Source organism: Somniosus microcephalus, chromosome 3 (genome assembly GCF_052327205.1).
Source record: "Somniosus microcephalus isolate GS21.2 chromosome 3, FLI_Smic_1.0, whole genome shotgun sequence".
Classification (NCBI taxonomy): domain Eukaryota; kingdom Metazoa; phylum Chordata; class Chondrichthyes; order Squaliformes; family Somniosidae; genus Somniosus; species Somniosus microcephalus.
This window is the reverse complement of record NC_140989.1, coordinates 27,845,592-27,863,464: the sequence shown is the minus strand read 5'-3', so window position 1 is coordinate 27,863,464 and position 17,873 is coordinate 27,845,592. Positions and strand designations below refer to the sequence as shown.

At 49.3% G+C, this 17,873-nt stretch overlaps 1 protein-coding gene across 1 annotated transcript in view; it reads left to right on the top strand.

Moving 5' to 3' along the window:
- Nucleotides 1-3,661: 3,661 nt before the first annotated feature.
- The window catches only part of LOC147120927 (uncharacterized), a 49,262-nt gene continuing 35,050 nt past the window's right edge, over nt 3,662-17,873 (top strand). The window contains exon 1 of the mRNA XM_085979713.1: nt 3,662-4,043. Within this exon, the coding sequence (XP_085835839.1) occupies nt 3,838-4,043 (206 nt within the window). The 5' untranslated portion in view covers nt 3,662-3,837. The remainder of the gene's footprint in view (nt 4,044-17,873) is intronic.

Sequence of the window (17,873 nt, the reverse complement as noted above, 5' to 3'; positions counted from 1 at the left end):
TTAAACAATTAGGTAATCTTTTGTCAAAGAAAGACCCATAAGACTTTTAAAATGTTTACTGGGGGATTTAAATGATTGTTATATAATATAGTTGAACTGCTGTTATTTGTACACTTGTTGAATATTTAGTTTTAAATGTGAGCTTCATATTTTATGTTCACTTGTCATCCTTTCCATGAAAGGAGCCCTATTATTATGCACATAAAGTACAAGCTACAAAATTTGAAATTTCCTGCTGTCCTTTTTTTCATAAATTAAGAGAAATTTCCATATACTTGTACAGCTTCATCCTCTTCCTTTTTATTAATTTGTACGTGTCCCTTTGTTCTTTTTAGGGTTCCTCTACATTAATGTAGTGATGGTGATTCCCAGCATGTGGATCTCGTGCACCTGGTAGCGCTATCACATATAAACTTACAGCTGCCACCAGCTGAATGCTGGCAGGTAACCCACTCTTGCCTGCGCTTCCTAATCTGCCATCAATGCTCTTCAGCGCCCTTGACTATCCTATAAATGCAAGGAATTGGTTCAGTTTATCGGTGTAACACCATCAAAACCAGTTACTTCCACCCCTGCAACATCATCCACTTCCATCCCCACCTCTCGCTAGCTGCAGCTGAAACTCTTAATCCACACTTGTGTTGATTTCACTAACACTCTCCTTGCCAGCCTCGCAATGTCCACTCTCCATAAATTCTGCTGCTTACATTCCTGTCTCGTACTGAGTCCTACTTGCCATCAATGTAAATGTTGTTGACCTACATTGGCACACTATCCCCCGTGTTTATTTCAAAATCCTCAGCCTCCTCTACAAATGCCTCCGTGGTTTATCCCATCCTATCTCTGATTCCACCCTTGTGCTGCATCCCAAATCCTTTACTCTAACTCTGCACCCCCCACTCCTGCCACCATTCTACCAGCAACAGAACTTTCATTTATCTTGGCCCAATTCTCTGGAAATCCTCCCTAAACCTCTCCACCTTGTTTCTCCATGTTCTGCCTTTAAATACTTTCTCAAAATCTACCTATTTGATCTCATCTCCTAACTCCCCCTACTTTTTGCTAGACATTAATTTTTACTCCTCCTTGGGACATTCTTCCATGTTAAAGGTACTTTGTAGATGCAAGTTTGTTATGCCAAAACTGTCGCCCAGGCTGTGTCTCATTTATATAGTGACTTCAACATTAAAAAAAATCTCCAGCTGATCCACAAATAGGTGAAGTCAAAATGGATACTGAGCCATGAACAAAGACAGAGGCTGTGATTTTTTTCAATGGAGGCGGGTCAGGTGGTTTCCGGCTTTCAATCCGGCCCACAGACATGATTTTACGTTGATTGACCTTGTTAAGCCCACCCTGTGGGCTTGCTGACCAATTAAGAGGAAGCCGGTCAGCTGACCTCATTTGATGACGTGTCATCTGCCAGTTTTCTTAAAGGGGTCACGCACAATTTTTTTTTGATAGCTGATTTCTCAGTGCTTGAGGTGCTGCAAACACTGTACAAAGGTGAACTCTTGCACCCAGGCTCTCCAATGACTCCCAAGTTTTATTGGTTTATTTACAGTTTTATTGGTTTATTTACAGTTTTAATGGTTTATTTACAGTTTTTATCTGTCTAAATTTATGGTTTCACCAAAAGAGGATGACTCCCTCTATAAGCTGGAATAGATGGCAGTTGCAGGTGAGGTGACAGAAGCGATCTGTCACTGGTGAGAGAGGTTCTCCCAATGAGGTGGCACTGGATGTGGATTTCAAAACTTGTTACCTAAAGAAATGAGTAAATGCATTAAAAATTAATTTCCCAGCATTTTCCTACCTCTGAGACTCACCAGTGCACCACTGGATCCTTTACACCACTTCTGCAGCTGTCATCCATCCAGAAACATTACAGCAGACTCACAACACACCACACTTACCTGCCGTGGTGTCCGGATGTCGGGAAATCCGAAGCAGAAGCAGCAGAATTAAAAAATAGCCTGCCAACTACTAGCAACTACCTGCTAATAGGCAGGTAATTGGCTTTAATCCTCTTCCCGCCACTAGGTGTCGGGTCCATGTGCAAATTGGGGACCCGACACTTGGGAAAATTATTTGGAGGCGGGTTGATAGCAGGATCGCAACCCGCCGTCAATCAAAACGATTTTACCCTTTGACCCGTCTCCAAACCTGCCCTCTGTGCGCCGGCAAAATCCAGCTCATAAAGTGGGGTGACTGCAGTTCAGATCAAAGAAGTGCGTTTTGAGGATGTTAGAAAGGAGGGGAAAGAGGAAAGGTTTAGGGAGGGAGTTTCAAAGAATAAGAATGAGGCAGAAAAAGCTCTGTCACTAATGGTGGATCAAAAAGGTGGGAGGTGCACAGGAGGCTGGAGTCAGAGGAATGCAATGTTGAGGAGCAGATAAAGGATGAGATTGCAGAGATGGGGTGGGGGCAACAACAGGTGGGAGATTTATAGATGCAGAAATTATTTTGAATTGAATATGCTGGTATTAGGGAGCCAGTATAAGTCAGTGGGAATGGGTGTAATGGGCATGGCACTAAGTGCAGAGTCTTGGAAAAGTTGGAGTTTATGGCGGGTGGAGAATGGGAAGCCAACAAGAAGAATGTTAGCCGTAGTCAAGTCTGGAGATGGGAGATGAGGGCTTCAATGTCAGAGGAGTGGAGACACACACTCTTGCAGAGGTGGTAGCAAGTAGTCTTGTTGATGGCTAAGATGTGAGGTTTAAAGTTCAGTTCAGGGTCAAATCAAAACCCAAAATTGAGAATGGTCTGGTTCAGCTTGAGAATGGTCAATGAAGGAGGTTAGTGGCAAGAGCATGGAATTTGTGACTGAAGTTGTGACTTGTCCAGCATGCTGGGGCAAGCAGCTGAACAACCATGGAGGCAGTTGAATGAGTAAGAGAAGTGGTAAAGCTGGTTATTTTCCGGGAATATAGATGTGGAAGCTGATCTAATGCCTGTATATTATGTCAGAGTCCAAGGACTAAACTTTCAGGAACTCTGGGAGTGACAGTTTGGAAGCGGGTAGAGAAGCTATTTCTGGAGAGTCAGTGATTAAGTCCAGTCAAGTATCTTATCTTTCGGAACATTATAAAACACTTTCAACCACTGATTTGCCAACTCAATAATGATGCAGGAAGGATGTTCCCGATGGCGGGGGAGTCCAGAACCAGGGGTCACAGTCTAAGGATAAGGGGTAAGTCATTTAGGACAGAGATGAGGAGGAATTTCTTCACCCAGAGAGTGGTGAACCTGTGGAATTCTCTACCACAGAAGGCAGTGGAGGCCAATTCATTAAATATATTCAAGGAGTTGGATATATTTCTTAAGGCTAAAGGGATCAAGGGATATGGGGAGAAGGCAGGGACAGGGTACTGAGTTTGGATGGTCAGCCATGATCTCATTGAATGGTGGAGCAGGCTCGAGGGGCCGAATGGCCTACTCCTGCTCCCATCTTCTATGTTTCTATGTTTAATATAGACGTGGAAGCTGATCTAGTGCCTGTATATTTATGTCACAGAAGGGCAGCATAACAGAAGAGTCCAAGGACTAAACTTTCAGGAACTCTGGAAGTGACAGTTTGGAAGCGGGTAGAGAAGCTATTTCTGGAGAGGCAGTGATTAAGTCTTATCTTTCGGAACATTATAAAACACTTTCAACCACTGATTTGCCAACTCAATAATAAAGTTTCCTCTCATTAAAAAAAACCAAAATGGCGCTCTCAGCCCTTGCCAATCTCTTCAGCGTTGTAGAGTCGATGTCCCGTCACCTCACGTCGCTCGGGGAGGAGCCGCGGTTTAACCGGCGGGAATTTTTGAAAAAAAACTGGTCAGGTGGTTGATGGGCCGTCCAATAAGGATAAGCTTTTTTGCCTTCGGGGCATCACGCGATGACGCAGCCAGGCGGGAAGCGAGCGAGCGGTTGACGGCTCGGGCTCGTGCGGATCAACGGCTGCCTGCGGGGCCCGCGAGCATGCTGAGCCGCGGTGTGGCGGCAGCGGCGATGGTGCTGCTGATTGGCGTCGATGTTATTTCGGGCGTGTGGAGGTAGGCGAGGCGGGGCAGCGCAGCTAATAAAGGCCATATGGATCCCTCACGCAGTACCACCTTTTTAAAGAGAAGGGTTTGTGCAGTAAAACAACGTGAGCGTGTTCAAAAGCGATACGTTATTTCCAGATAGCAAAAGGTTCCAAAATTCCCAACCAGCCGACGCCACAGCGCCTTGTATAAATGTACAGATTTATGTCCTGTTGCACGATGCCTCCACATGGGGAAATGCAGTTCAGTCAGTTCCATTAGTGGCCCGGCTGGTAATGAAAATGAAATGGCCATCGACCTGAAAACAGTTGGCCTAGAAATTGCGGTCGGCGGAGTACCCTGCGAAAAGAATACGGACTTAGCCGATGCCTCTTTCGTGAACTTGCTCTCTGACGCTGCGTACTGGAGGGCGCAGCGGAATGGCCCACGGGCCCCAGGTCCGGAAGCGTACCTGGGATCACGTGGGCCGGTGCTCCAATCAGTACACCGAAAGGAAAGCGCCTACCTCCAATACTGGTAACTTTATATTGCATGTCAGCCGATGTATTTTCAGAATAATTATAAGGACTAGGGGAGAATAAATAATTCCCAACTGATCCCCTCTCTCTCTCACACACACACAGATCCACCTAAAAATATTATTTGGGAATTAATTCTTCAATCTAATTTAGAAATGAGAGTTCTGATAAATCGTTGAAGCTCTGTGAAATTTCAGATAAAATAACATGGACAGGTGATACAAACATAAATACAACAGAGCCCAAACAATGATCTGAAAAATCTGTACATTCATCATTGGTGGTGTTTGGGACAGTTTTAAAATTCATTATATCACATTCCGGAGCTAATAGAATGAGTAACTGTCTCTATCTAATTCCCTTATGCTGATTGAACAGGCCCTGTGCCTGCATCAACTGTTTAAAAAAAAAAAAAAAAAAAAAAAAATTGTACATAATTGCTGGGCAGTTGGTGGGCAATTAGACCAACTCTGCGCCAGCAGTTGGGATTTCCAAGGCGGTGCGGTTCATCTTAACAGATCGCAAGTTTGGGATTGAGCGCATGCGCAAATCCCGAACTTGCAGTCAATTTCAAAGGCGGTATGATGGCGTACTCTGAGAGTACGCCGTCATAACCACCGTTTCCCTCTCCACACAGATGCTGCCTGACCAGCTGAGTATTTCCAGCATTTTCTGTTTTTATTTCAGATTCCAGCATCTGCAGCATTTTACTTTGGTAATAGATAAATTGGGTTACATTCATATTTGCTTTTAAAGCTCTTGTTAGTGGATTTCTTACCGTAGTTAACTGTTGCAATGTAAGGTCGTTAGTCTTTCAACAATAACTTCTGCGTGACTCTGGCCCGAGTGGTTTTAAACAACAAGCTTTAATATATTGATTAATAACAGTATTGTTCTTTGCAGCTGTTCTACAGTCTTACATTAAATGTCAACAAATAATACAACCTGGTTTCCCCGCGGACTTCAAGGTGATCAGGCTTGATCTTCGTGGGCTGCCTTCGAGTTTATGGACTATTGACTGTCCTGAGAGCTCTAACTTTTGGACGGAGGATGCTTATCTTTATACTATTCGGATGCCTTGGGCTGCATGTACCCATCTCTGTTCTTATCTTCTAGTTATTAATTATCCCACCAACCTGACGCTACGCTACCAACTCAAGATGAGCTGTTTATGTAGTGACCTAATCTCCTCAACCTCCATCTCTCTTACAGGCTTGTTATTGTCCTCTGGAATGTGCAGGTTCTCCTCTTATCTGTAAGTGTCTGATTCTTACAACTTGTACCCAAACAAAATCTGTTATCTGTAAGTTCAGCTAGTATGTCACAAGGACATTTTAACTTGCTGGACACAGGCAGGGTCTGATGGGAAAATGGTCAACTTAAGAACATAAGAAATAGGAGCAGGAGTCGGCCATTCAGCCCCTTGAGCCTGCCCCACCATTCAATACGATCATGGCTGATCTGATCTTGGCCTCAACTCCACTTTCCCACCTGCTCCCCATAACCCTTGACTCCCCTGTAGCTCAAATATCTGTCTATCTCCGCCTTGAATATATTCACTGACTCTGCCTCCACAGCTCTCTGGGGTAGGGAATTCCAAAGATTCACAATCCTCTGAGAGAAGAAATACCTCCTCATCTCCATTTTAAATGGACGACCCCTTATCCTGAAATTGTGCCCCCTAGTTCTAGATTCCCCCATAGGGGTAATATCCTCCCTGCATCTACCCTATCAAGCCCCCTCAGAATCTTATATGTTTCAATAAGATCACCTCTCATCTAAACTCCAATGAGTATAGGCCCAACCTGCTCAACCTTTCTTCACAAGACAACCCCTTCATCTCAGAAATTAACCTAGTGAACCTTCTTTGAACTGCCTTCAATGCAAGTATATCCCTCCTTAAATAAGGAGACCAAAACTGCACGCAGTACTCCAGGGGTGGTCTCACCAGCGCCCTGTACAGTTGTAGCAAACCTTCCCTGCTTTTATACTCCATCCCCCTTGCAATAAAGGCCAACATTCCATTTGCCTTCCTAATTACTTGCTGTACCTGCATGCTAACTTTTTGTGTTTCATGTACGAGGACCTCCAGATCCCTCTGTACCTCAGCATTATGTAGTCTCTCTCCATTTAAATAATTATTTGCTTTTTTATTCTTCCTACCAAAGTGGATAACCTCACATTTTCCCACATTATACTCCATCTGCCAAATTTTTGCCCACTCATTTAACCTATCTATATCCCTTTGCAGACTCTTTGGCCCCGATTTTCCCCGAGCCATCGGGCGGGGTTTCAGGGGGGGGAGAATCCCGAATTTGGGGGTCCTGACACCATCCCGCCCAAAACCCCACCCCACGCAACTTTCAGGGGTGGCGGGTGCCTGCCCCGCACTGGGACCCGCCAAAACTAGGTGGGAAGGGATTAGTGCCAATTAACTGCCTAACAGGCAGTTTTTAGCCTAATCCCTATTTTGAGGGGTTTCGTGTGGAACTCCCGACGGCTCCAAACCACGCCAGGTTGAGCAGGCGGGCCATGGGGTTGAAGGAGTTGGAGGGGTCGCAATGTCGGTGCTCAGGTGAGTGATGGGTGCATGAATGCAAAGGTAAGTGTGTTTGGTGTGTCGAAAGTGTGTAAAGAACTTTTACTTATCTGTAGTTACCTTCACAGTCTTTCTTCCTGTAGCCGTCGGGAGCCCATCACTCAGCCGGAACTTAAAGCTGAACGGCTGCGATCTGTGAGAAGTGACAGCCTTCAGCTTTGAGTGCCGGTGACAGTTCTAACTGAGTCTGTGCAGAATGACTCATGTTAGAACACAAACTGTCAGTGTTTCACAGCTTCAAACAACTGTGAAACACTGATATTTCATCTGTCAAGAAATCTTGACAGATGAAATTGCAGTCTGTGATGTCACCTGTTGCCAGGTGGCCCTTAATTGGCCTGCTGAGCCCGCTGGGCGGGCTTAACAAGGTCAATCAAGGGAAAATCGCGCGGATTGGCCGGACGTCGATGTAGGCGGGTCAAAAACCCGAAAGTTGAAGTCCTGCCTTCTTCCCGACAGGTTCGTGGAAAATCTACCCCTTTGTGTCCGCCTCACAACTTGCTTTCCCACCTATCTTTGTATCATCAGCAAATTTGGCTACATTACACACAGTCCCTTCATCCAAGTTATTAATATACAGTAAACTCTCGTTTAAACGGCACCTAATTATCCAGAATTCTCTAATAACCGGCAAAATTCAGGAGTAGGTTCAGGAACCCAAAGGTAAATTTTAATGTATATTTGTGGCTGTGTAACCGAGGTTCTCGTACCTTTTGCCGTGTAACCATGGCTCCTGCACCTCCGGTTGTGTAACCGGGTCCCCTGTATCTGTGGCCGTGTAACCGGGGCTCCGTACCTGTGGCCGTGTAACAGGGACTCCTGGATCTGTGGCCATGTAACCGGGACTCCTGGATCTGTGGCCGTGTAACAGGGACTCCTGGATCTGTGTCCGTGTAACCGGGACTCCTGGATCTGTGGCCGTGTAACCGGGACTCTTGGATCTGTGGCCGTGTAACCGGGACTCCTGGATCTGTGGCTGTGTAACCGGGACTCCTGCACCTGTGTCCGTGTAACAGGGACTCCTGCACCTGTGTCCGTGTAACCGGGACTCCTGCACCTGTGTCCGTGTAACCGGGACTCCTGGATCTGTGGCCGTGTAACCGGGACTCCTGGATCTGTGGCCGTGTAACCGGGTCCCCTGTATCTGTGGCCGTGTAACCGGGACTCCTGGATCTGTGGCCGTGTAACAGGGACTCCTGCACCTGTGTCCGTGTAACCGGGACTCCTGCACCTGTGTCCGTGTAACCGGGACTCCTGGATCTGTGGCCGTGTAACCGGGACTCCTGGATCTGTGGCCGTGTAACCGGGACTCCTGGATCTGTGGCCGTGTAACCGGGACTCCTGGATCTGTGGCCGTGTAACAGGGACTCCTGGATCTGTGGCCGTGTAACCGGGACTCCTGCATCTGTGGCCGTGTAACAGGGACTCCTGGATCTGTGGCCGTGTAACTGGGACTCCTGGATCTGTGGCCGTGTGTGGTAAACCACGTTCACTATCGTATCACTGTTAGTAGTTAGCACTGTTCACCACTGTTCGTTATAACTGTATCACTGACCACTATTGTATCACGGTACGAGGTCGCCTCTTGCCACACTGCTATACCTGGGATGACCACTGCCGACTCCGCCTTGGCTCCACCCACCAGGCCAGGTATAAAGGTGAGCGACTGGCTGGTATTCCTCCTGCTTGGATCGGATCACCCACGAGAGTGGGCTCTGTTATTTAGTCAATAAAAACCTTTAGTCACCTTCGTAACTCTTCGCCTTTTATTGGAGGAATTGATAGGTATATCAATTTTATTGACTAAATTTAATGATGTCCGACAACGAGTCACAACCGGCGGAGGAGCCACCAGCGCAGCTCCCAGGAGCACAGCCACACCAGCCAGCTTGGCTGCGAGCCCTCAGACCGCCGTACCTGGACCTGAACCCACGAGCAGCAAACTCAGCCGCAGACTTTAAACACTGGCTGGTCTGCTTCGAATCATACCTGAGAGAATCCAGCGTCCCTCAGGCATCCAAACTAAGTGTCCTGCAGGCACAACTGAGCCCGAGAGTATACACTCTCATCGAGGACATGACTACCTACGAGACCGCCATCAACCTGCTGAAACAGAAGTACCGGACCCCGGTAAACTACATGTACGCTAGGCACCTCCTAAGATCACGGCCGCAACAGCCAGGAGAATCAGTAGCCGAATTCTCACAGGCGCTATATGCACTCGCCAGGAACTGTGAGTTTAAATCGGTGTCGGCAGCCGAAAATACTGAAGATAATATCCGCGACGCATTCCTGAAAGGCCTACGGTCCGAGTACTCACGGCAAAGACTGCTGGAAGCTAAAGACCTCAGCATGGAAAAAGCTGAAGCCCTCGCTATCTCCCTGGAAGTGGCCCACCAAGATCAGGAAGCATTCACCAGGTACTGCTCGCGACCCTGGGACTCGGGCCCGACCCCTACCACAGCACCCTTCCCAGCGCCGCCCCCGGGACCTACCTCTGCGTCGGCGTCCCGGACCCGACCGGCCCCGCCACCCCCGGCACCGGCCCCGACATCGGGCATCCGCGATCGGGCCGCCGGCTGTTTTTTTTGTGGCCAGGAGAAGCACCCGAGGTCGCGCTGCCCAGCCAAGAACTCCATATGTAAAACCTGCCTGAAGAAAGGCCACTTCTCCAAGGCCTGCAGGAGCGGATCCTCAGAGGCCAGCAGTGCCGCATGCGAACTATGGGGGCGGCCATCTTCGTTTAGGGCAACTGAGGCCAGCATCCCCACACATGAGTCATGGGGGCGGCCATCTTTGTTTAGGGCAACTGAGGCCAGCATCCCCACACATGAGTCATGGGGGCGGCCATCTTTGTTTAGGGCAACTGAGGCCAGCATCCCCACACATGAGTCATGGGTGCGGCCATCTTTGATTAAGGCAACCGACCCCAATAGTGCCTCATGGGGCCCTACCTCGTGGGAGACGCCATTTTACTCACCACGCCCGACCGCCTCGCCCGCAGATGACAACGACTCGCTCAGCTACACACTAGCTTCCGTCACCCTGGACCAAGCCCGCCCGCACCATCTGTCCAAGTCAATGATGGACATCAAAGTGAACGGCCACGCCACGACCTGCCTGTTCGACAGCGGAAGCACGGAGAGCTTCATCCACCCAGACACGGTGAGCCACTACTCCCTCTCTGTCCTACCAACGCGCAGCCGAATCTCGATGGCATCGAGGTCCCACGCCACGGACATCAGCGGCTACTGTGTCGTGACCCTGTCGGTTAAGGGCACGGAGTATAAAAACTTTAAACTCCTCGTCCTCCCCCATCTCTGCGCTGCCGTCCTACTAGGGCTGGACTTCCAATCCCACCTCCAAAGCGTAACCCTAGCATACGGTGGACCCCTCCCCCCACTCACAGTCAACAACCAGCAAACGTTAAACCGCCCACCGCGTAACACCTGCAGCCTCTCCACCCTCAAGGTCCCGCCACCCTCTCTGTTTGCTAACCTTACCCCTGACTGCAAACCCGTCGCTACCAAAAGCAGGCGGTATAGCGCCGGGGACAGAGCCTTCATTAGCTCTGAGGTGCGGCGCCTCCTGAAAGAGGGCATTATCGAGGGGAGCAGCAGCCCCTGGCGTGCCCAGGTCGTAGTCGTAAAGACCGGCGATAAAAACCGCCTGGTCATCGACTACAGCCAGACCATAAACAGATATACCCAGCTGGACGCATACCCCCTCCCCCGCATATCTGACATGGTCAATCAGATTGCACAGTATAAAGTATTCTCGACCATCGACCTGAAGTCGGCCTACCACCAACTCCCTATCCACCCTGAGGACCGCCAGTATACCGCCTTCGAGGCGAATGGGCGCCTATACCACTTCCTTAGGGTCCCCTTCGGTGTCACTAATGGGGTCTCGGTCTTCCAAAGGGAGATGGACCAGATGGTTGACCGGAACGAACTGCAGGCTACATTCCCCTACCTAGATAACGTCACTATCTGCGGCCGCGACCGGCAGGAACATGACGCGAATCTGGAGAAATTCCTCCGTACGGCCCAACGGCTGAACCTCACCTACAATAAGGAGAAATGCGTGTTTAACACCACGCGCCTTGCCATCCTCGGCTGCGTAGTGGAGAACGGAATCATCGGCCCCGACCCAGAAAGAATGCGCCCCCTCATGGAGCTACCCCTCCCCCACTGCCCTAAAGCACTTAGGAGAACCCTGGGACTTTTCGCCTACTATGCCCAATGGGTACCCAATTACGCGGACAAAGCCAGACCCCTCCTGAAAGCCACTTCCTTCCCCCTCACGGAGGAGGCGTGCGCGGCCTTCTCCCTCATTAAGGGAGACATAGCCAAGGCCACGATGCACGCAGTGGACGAGTCCATCCCCTTTCAGGTGGAGAGCGACGCATCCGACTTCGCCTTAGCCGCCACCCTAAACCAGGAGGGGAGGCCAGTGGCCTTCTTCTCAAGGACCCTACAGGGCCCCGAGATCCGACATTCGTCGGTCGAGAAAGAGGCCCAGGCGATCGTGGAGGCAGTACGGCGCTGGAGGCACTACCTGGCAGGCAAACGATTTACCCTCCTCACCGACCAGCGTTCGGTGGCTTTCATGTTTAATAACAAGCTGAAGGGCAAAATCAAGAATGACAAGATTTTGAGATGGAGAATCGAGCTCTCCACCTACGATTATGAGATCTTGTACCGGCCAGGCAAGCTGAACGAATCCCCTGATGCCCTTTCACGAATGACATGCGCCAGCGCGCATATCGATAGGCTTCAGACCCTCCACGACCAGCTCTGCCACCCCGGAGTCACCAGACTCTACCATTTCATTAAGGCCCGCAACCTGACCTACTCCATCGAGGAGGTCAGGACCATGACCAGGAACTGCCAGACCTGTGCGGAGTGCAAACCGCACTTCTATAGGCCGGACCGAGCAAGCCTGATCAAGGCCACCCGCCCCTTCGAGCGCCTGAGCATCGACTTTAAGGGGCCCCTCCCGTCCTCTGACCGTAATGTGTACTTCCTCAACATCGTTGATGAGTACTCCCGTTTCCCCTTTGCCTTCCCCTGCCCCGACATGACCAGTAGCACGGTCATTAAGTGCCTGAATGCCCTCTTCGCCTTGTTCGGGTTCCCGAACTATATACACAGCGACCGGGGCTCCTCCTTCATGAGCGAGGAACTCCGGCAATTCCTCCTAGAGAGAGGTATTGCAGCAAGCAGGACCACCAGCTACAACCCCAGAGGTAACGGTCAGGTGGAAAGAGAGAACGCGACGGTATGGAAGGCCGTCCTCTTAGCCTTAAAGTCTAAGGGCCTCCCAACCTCCCGCTGGCAAGAAGTCCTCCCGACAGCGCTGCACTCCATCCGGTCATTACTTTGCACGGCCACTAACACCACCCCCCATGAACGAATGTTCGTTTTCCCCAGGAAGTCGACTACGGGAACCACTCTACCAACCTGGCTGACCGCCCCGGGGCCGGTCTGGCTGCGGAAACACGTGAGGACCCATAAAACGGACCCCCTGGTCGAGAGGGTGAACCTCCTGCACGCCAACCCCCAGTACGCCTACGTGGCGTACCCAGACGGGCGGGAGGACACTGTCTCCCTACGAGACCTCGCACCCTCAGCCGATCCGGAAACACCGCCACCACCCCCCCCAACCTCAGTCCAGGTAGACGGCATGCCGGAACCCCACGAGCCCTCGCCGACCACGCAAACACCAGCATCAACACCGGATAAGGCACCAGCACCGGATAAGGCAACACCACCGCTGCGGCGATCGGAGAGGCTTACGAAGCCTCCGGACAGACTGACCTACCAGAATTGGTAGTACACTTCACCCCGCCGGACTTAATTCTAAACAAGGGGTGAATGTGGTAAACCACGTTCACTATCGTATCACTGTTAGTAGTTAGCACTGTTCACCACTGTTCGTTATAACTGTATCACTGACCACTATTGTATCACGGTACGAGGTCGCCTCTTGCCACACTGCTATACCTGGGATGACCACTGCCGACTCCGCCTTGGCTCCACCCACCAGGCCAGGTATAAAGGTGAGCGACTGGCTGGTATTCCTCCTGCTTGGATCGGATCACCCACGAGAGTGGGCTCTGTTATTTAGTCAATAAAAACCTTTAGTCACCTTCGTAACTCTTCGCCTTTTATTGGAGGAATTGATAGGTATATCACCGTGTAACTGGGACTCCTGGATCTGTGGCCCTGTAACCGGGACTCCTGGATCTGTGGCTGTGTAACCGGGACTCCTGGATCTGTGGCCGTGTAACAGGGACTCCTGGATCTGTGGCCGTGTAACCGGGGCTCCTGTATCTGTGGCTGTGTAACAGGGACTCCTGGACCTGTGGCCGTGTAACCGGGACTCCAGTACCTGTGGCCGTGTAACCGGGACTCCAGTACCTGTGGCCGTGTAACCGGGACTCCTGGATCTGTGGCTGTGTAACCGGGACTCCTGGATCTGTGGCCGTGTAACCGGGACTCCTGGATCTGTGGCCGTGTAACCGGGACTCCTGGATCTGTGGCCGTGTAACCGGGACTCCTGGATCTGTGGCCGTGTAACCGGGACTCCTGGATCTGTGGCCGTGTAACCGGGACTCCTGGATTTGTGGCCGTGTAACCGGGACTCCTGGATCTGTGGCCGTGTAACCGGGACTCCTGGATCTGTGGCCGTGTAACAGGGACTCCTGGACCTGTGGCCGTGTAACCGGGACTCCTGGATCTGTGGCCGTGTAACAGGGACTCCTGGATCTGTGGCCCTGTATCGGGACTCCTGGATCTGTGGCCGTGTAACCGGGACTCCTGGATCTGTGGCCGTGTAACCGGGACTCCTGGATCTGTGGCCGTGTAACAGGGACTCCTGGATCTGTGGCCCTGTAACTGGGACTCCTGGATCTGTGGCCGTGTAACTGGGACTCCTGGATCTGTGGCCCTGTAACCGGGACTCCTGGATCTGTGACCCTGTAACACGGACTCCTGGATCTGTGGCCGTGTAACTGGGACTCCAGTACCTGTGGCTGTGTAACGAGGCTCTCTTACCTTGGTAGGTATACCTCTCCGTTATCCGGAATTTTTAATCAACCGGCACCATCCCAGTCCTGTAGGTGCCTGATACAAGAATTTACTGTAGATTGTAAATAGTTGAGGCCCCAACACTGATCCCTGCAGTTTGCCAACCTGAAAATGACCCATTTATCCCGACTCTTTGTTTTCTGTTAGATAGCCAATCCTCTATCCATGCTAATATATTACCCCCAACCCCGTGAGCTATTATATAGATACATAGAAGATAGGAGCAGGAGTAAGCCATTCGGCCCCTTGAGCCTGTTCCGCCATTTAATGAGATCATGGCTGATCATCCAAATTCAGTACCCTGTCCCTGCTTTCTCCCCATATCCCTTGATCCCTTTAGCCTTAAGAAATATATCTAACTCCTTGTCTTGAATATATTTAATGAATTGGCCTCAACTGCCTTCTGTGGTAGAGAATTCCACAGGTTCACCATTCTCTGGGTGAAGAAATTCCTCCTCATCTCAGTCCTAAATGGCTTACTCCTTATCCTTGGACTGTGACCCCTGGTTTATTTTGTGCAGTATCCTTTTATGTGGCACCTTATCGAATGCCTTCTGGAAATCCAAATACACTACATCTACTAGTTCCCCTTTATCCACCCTGCTCATTACATCCTCAAAGAACTCTAGTAAATTTGTCAAACACGATTTCCCTTTCATACAATCAAGCAGAGTCAACATTGTTTTATGATGATTTTCTAAATGTCCTGCTATTACTTCCTTAATAATGGATTCCAGCATTTTCCTGATGACAGATGTTCGGCAGATGCTTTCTGCCTCCCTCCTTTCTTGAATAGGGGCATTACATTTGCAGTTTTCCAATCCACTGGGACCTTTAAAGAATGCAGGGAATTTTGGTAGATTACAACCAACGCATCCACGATCTCTGCAGCCACTTTTAAGATCCTAGGATGCAGGCCATCAAGTCCAGGGGACTTGTCAGCCTTTAGTCCCATTAGTTTGCCTAGTACTTTTTCTCTAGTGATAGTCATTGTTTTAAGTTCCTCTCTATAGCCCCTTGATTATCAATTATTGGGATACTTAGTGTCTTCTACCGTGAAGACTGATACAAAATATTTGTTCAAAGTCTCTGCCATTTCCGTTTCCCATTATTAATTCCCCAGTCTCATCCTCTAAGGGACCAACGTTTACTTTAGCTACTCTCTTTTTATATACCTGTAGAAGCTCTTACTGTCTGTTTTGATATTCTTTGCTAGTTTACTTTCATAATCTACTCCCTCTTTAATGGCCCAGAAATTCGGGTCGGGGGCTTCCCGCGGGTGCAACCCCCGACCTGCACTTATTTTGCGCGCCGGCCATTGTGCTGTGGGCCCCCGTGGAATTGCGATCCTGGGCCTCCTCTAACTGCCGGCGCGCAGTGCTTGCGTATCCCGGGGCGCATTTAGTTCGATGCGTCCCCTGGGATCACGTGGGCCACAGAGAGCCAATGGTAGCAGGGAATGCTTCATTCATAAGTTTCCTATAAATACTATAAGCCCCCAAACATCACTAAATCTTCAAATAAATGTTTAAAAATCACAATTTTAAAATAAACTACAAATTACATGAAATAACTATTTAAAACAATAATTTAAATTTTTGAAAAAAATAATTTTATTTTCTAACGGGGCTAAAAATAAACTTACCTTTCTTTAAAGTAGTTAAAAATAATAAACCTGTGGAAAAAATGTTTTAATTTTAATTAATTCACCACTTACCTTGTAAAAAAGTTGGCCTTGCGACTGCTTTTTACATGTCTAACTTCTGGAGACTTACCCTCCCGGGAAAACCTGCAAAAAAAACGTACGTTCGATGCGCACGCGCTGCCCCTCCTGCGCATGCATTCCACCTCTTAAGCCCTTCTTTCAGGGAAACGGAAGTGCCGGTTTCCCGCGCATGCGCAATGCATACACGAAACCGGCACTTCCATTGGGCTTACGGGTGAGTACCCCATGCGTACTCACCCGTGGAGACCCGAATTTCTGGGCCATTATTTTTTTAGTCATCCTTTGCTGGTTTCTAAAAATTTCCTAATCCTCTGGCCTACCATTAATCTTCGCAACATTGTATGCCTTTTCCTTCAATTTGATACCATTCTTAACTTCCTTAGTTAGCCACGGATGGTTCATCCTTCTCGTAGAGCCTTTCTTTCTCACTGGAATAAACCTTTGCTGAGAGTTACGAAATATCTCCTTAAATGTCTGCCACTGCTTATCTACCATCTTACCCTTTAATCTATTTTTCCAGTCTACTTTATCCAACTCTGTCTTCATACCGTTGTAATTGCCTTTATTTAAGTTTAGGACACTAGTTTCAGACCCAAGTTTCTCACACTCAAACAGATCATCCAAGATCACTCTTCCCTAGAGGATCCTTTACTATGAGATCATTAATTAATCCACATTACACATTATCAACAAGTAATAGTCAATATTCTAACAGCTGTGCATCAGAAAAGTAGGACAGTTGATTCCCCATCGCCTATCTCTCACCCTTGGGTGCTGCATTTCTTACTCTTCCCTTCCCTTCCTGGGTTTCTTTTGCCCATCTCTGGCCATATGTTGTTACAAGCCAGCTGCCTCCCATAACAAATTTGATTCTTCTTTCCACCTTATTTGCAATATCCCTTTTCCTCAATTTCTTTGTCATATTTGTCTGATGACTCTACTTTTCACAATAGTGCTTCAGAAATGTCCTTTTCCTCAGTCAAGGTCACCCTTCCACAGTGGGCAATAGGACCCTTGATTATGTTGTCCTATTTTTCCCTTTCCAATCCTCACACAACAGTATATTCCATCCCATCAGCCTCTTTTGCCAGATCATCTTCTGCCAGTTCCGCCACCTACAAAATAATCCCACAACCAAGAACATTTCTCTGGTTTTCAGCGGTACTGGACCCTTCCTCAGTACCCTGGTTCATTCTGCCCCTACTTCTTGTCACCTTCCCATACAACTGGAGGAACTGCAACATTTATCCATTTGCTTACTCCCACAACAATGTCTAGGGCGCCAGATACTCTTTCTATGTGAGACAGTAATTCACTTTGGCCTAGAAATTCGGTTGGTAGCGCCAGCGATTAGTGCCTAAAGAGCCCGAGAATTGGGGCGTTACCCAATTTTCGGGCAGGCACAGTGAATATAGCGCCACCTCCCATATTGAGTATCCTTTTAGCGCCGGCGCTAACTCTTTGCGCGCGCCCGTGGGCGCAGGCAGATCATGACGTCATTTCAGTGTGCAACGCCTTTTTGGCACCCCGGACCGAAAATTCGGTAGCGCCCGCAACCTTTCTGCCTGGCGCTATTAGTGACAGTTGGATGGAGCGTTCCCAGGCCCCTCCCGGACTCAGGGGGCGCTATTTAAAGGGGACAGCACTAGTATAAAAGCTGCAGCCATTTGGGCTGGCCATTCTGATCGTTGCTGGAGAGAGTTGCTGACCTTCTGTTGGACAGTACTTTTCTCATTGAGCCTTTGGAGGCACTGGCACTGGCAGCTTGAGGGCCCGGCTCCCGAGCTGGTGATGCAGCATCTGAAAGCAGGGAGGTGGAAGAGTGGCTTTAGCAAAAGGACAGCTTGGCAGCAAGGGATGCCAGATTGCGGCAAGGCTATGACATGGGTCCACAGTGAGAAA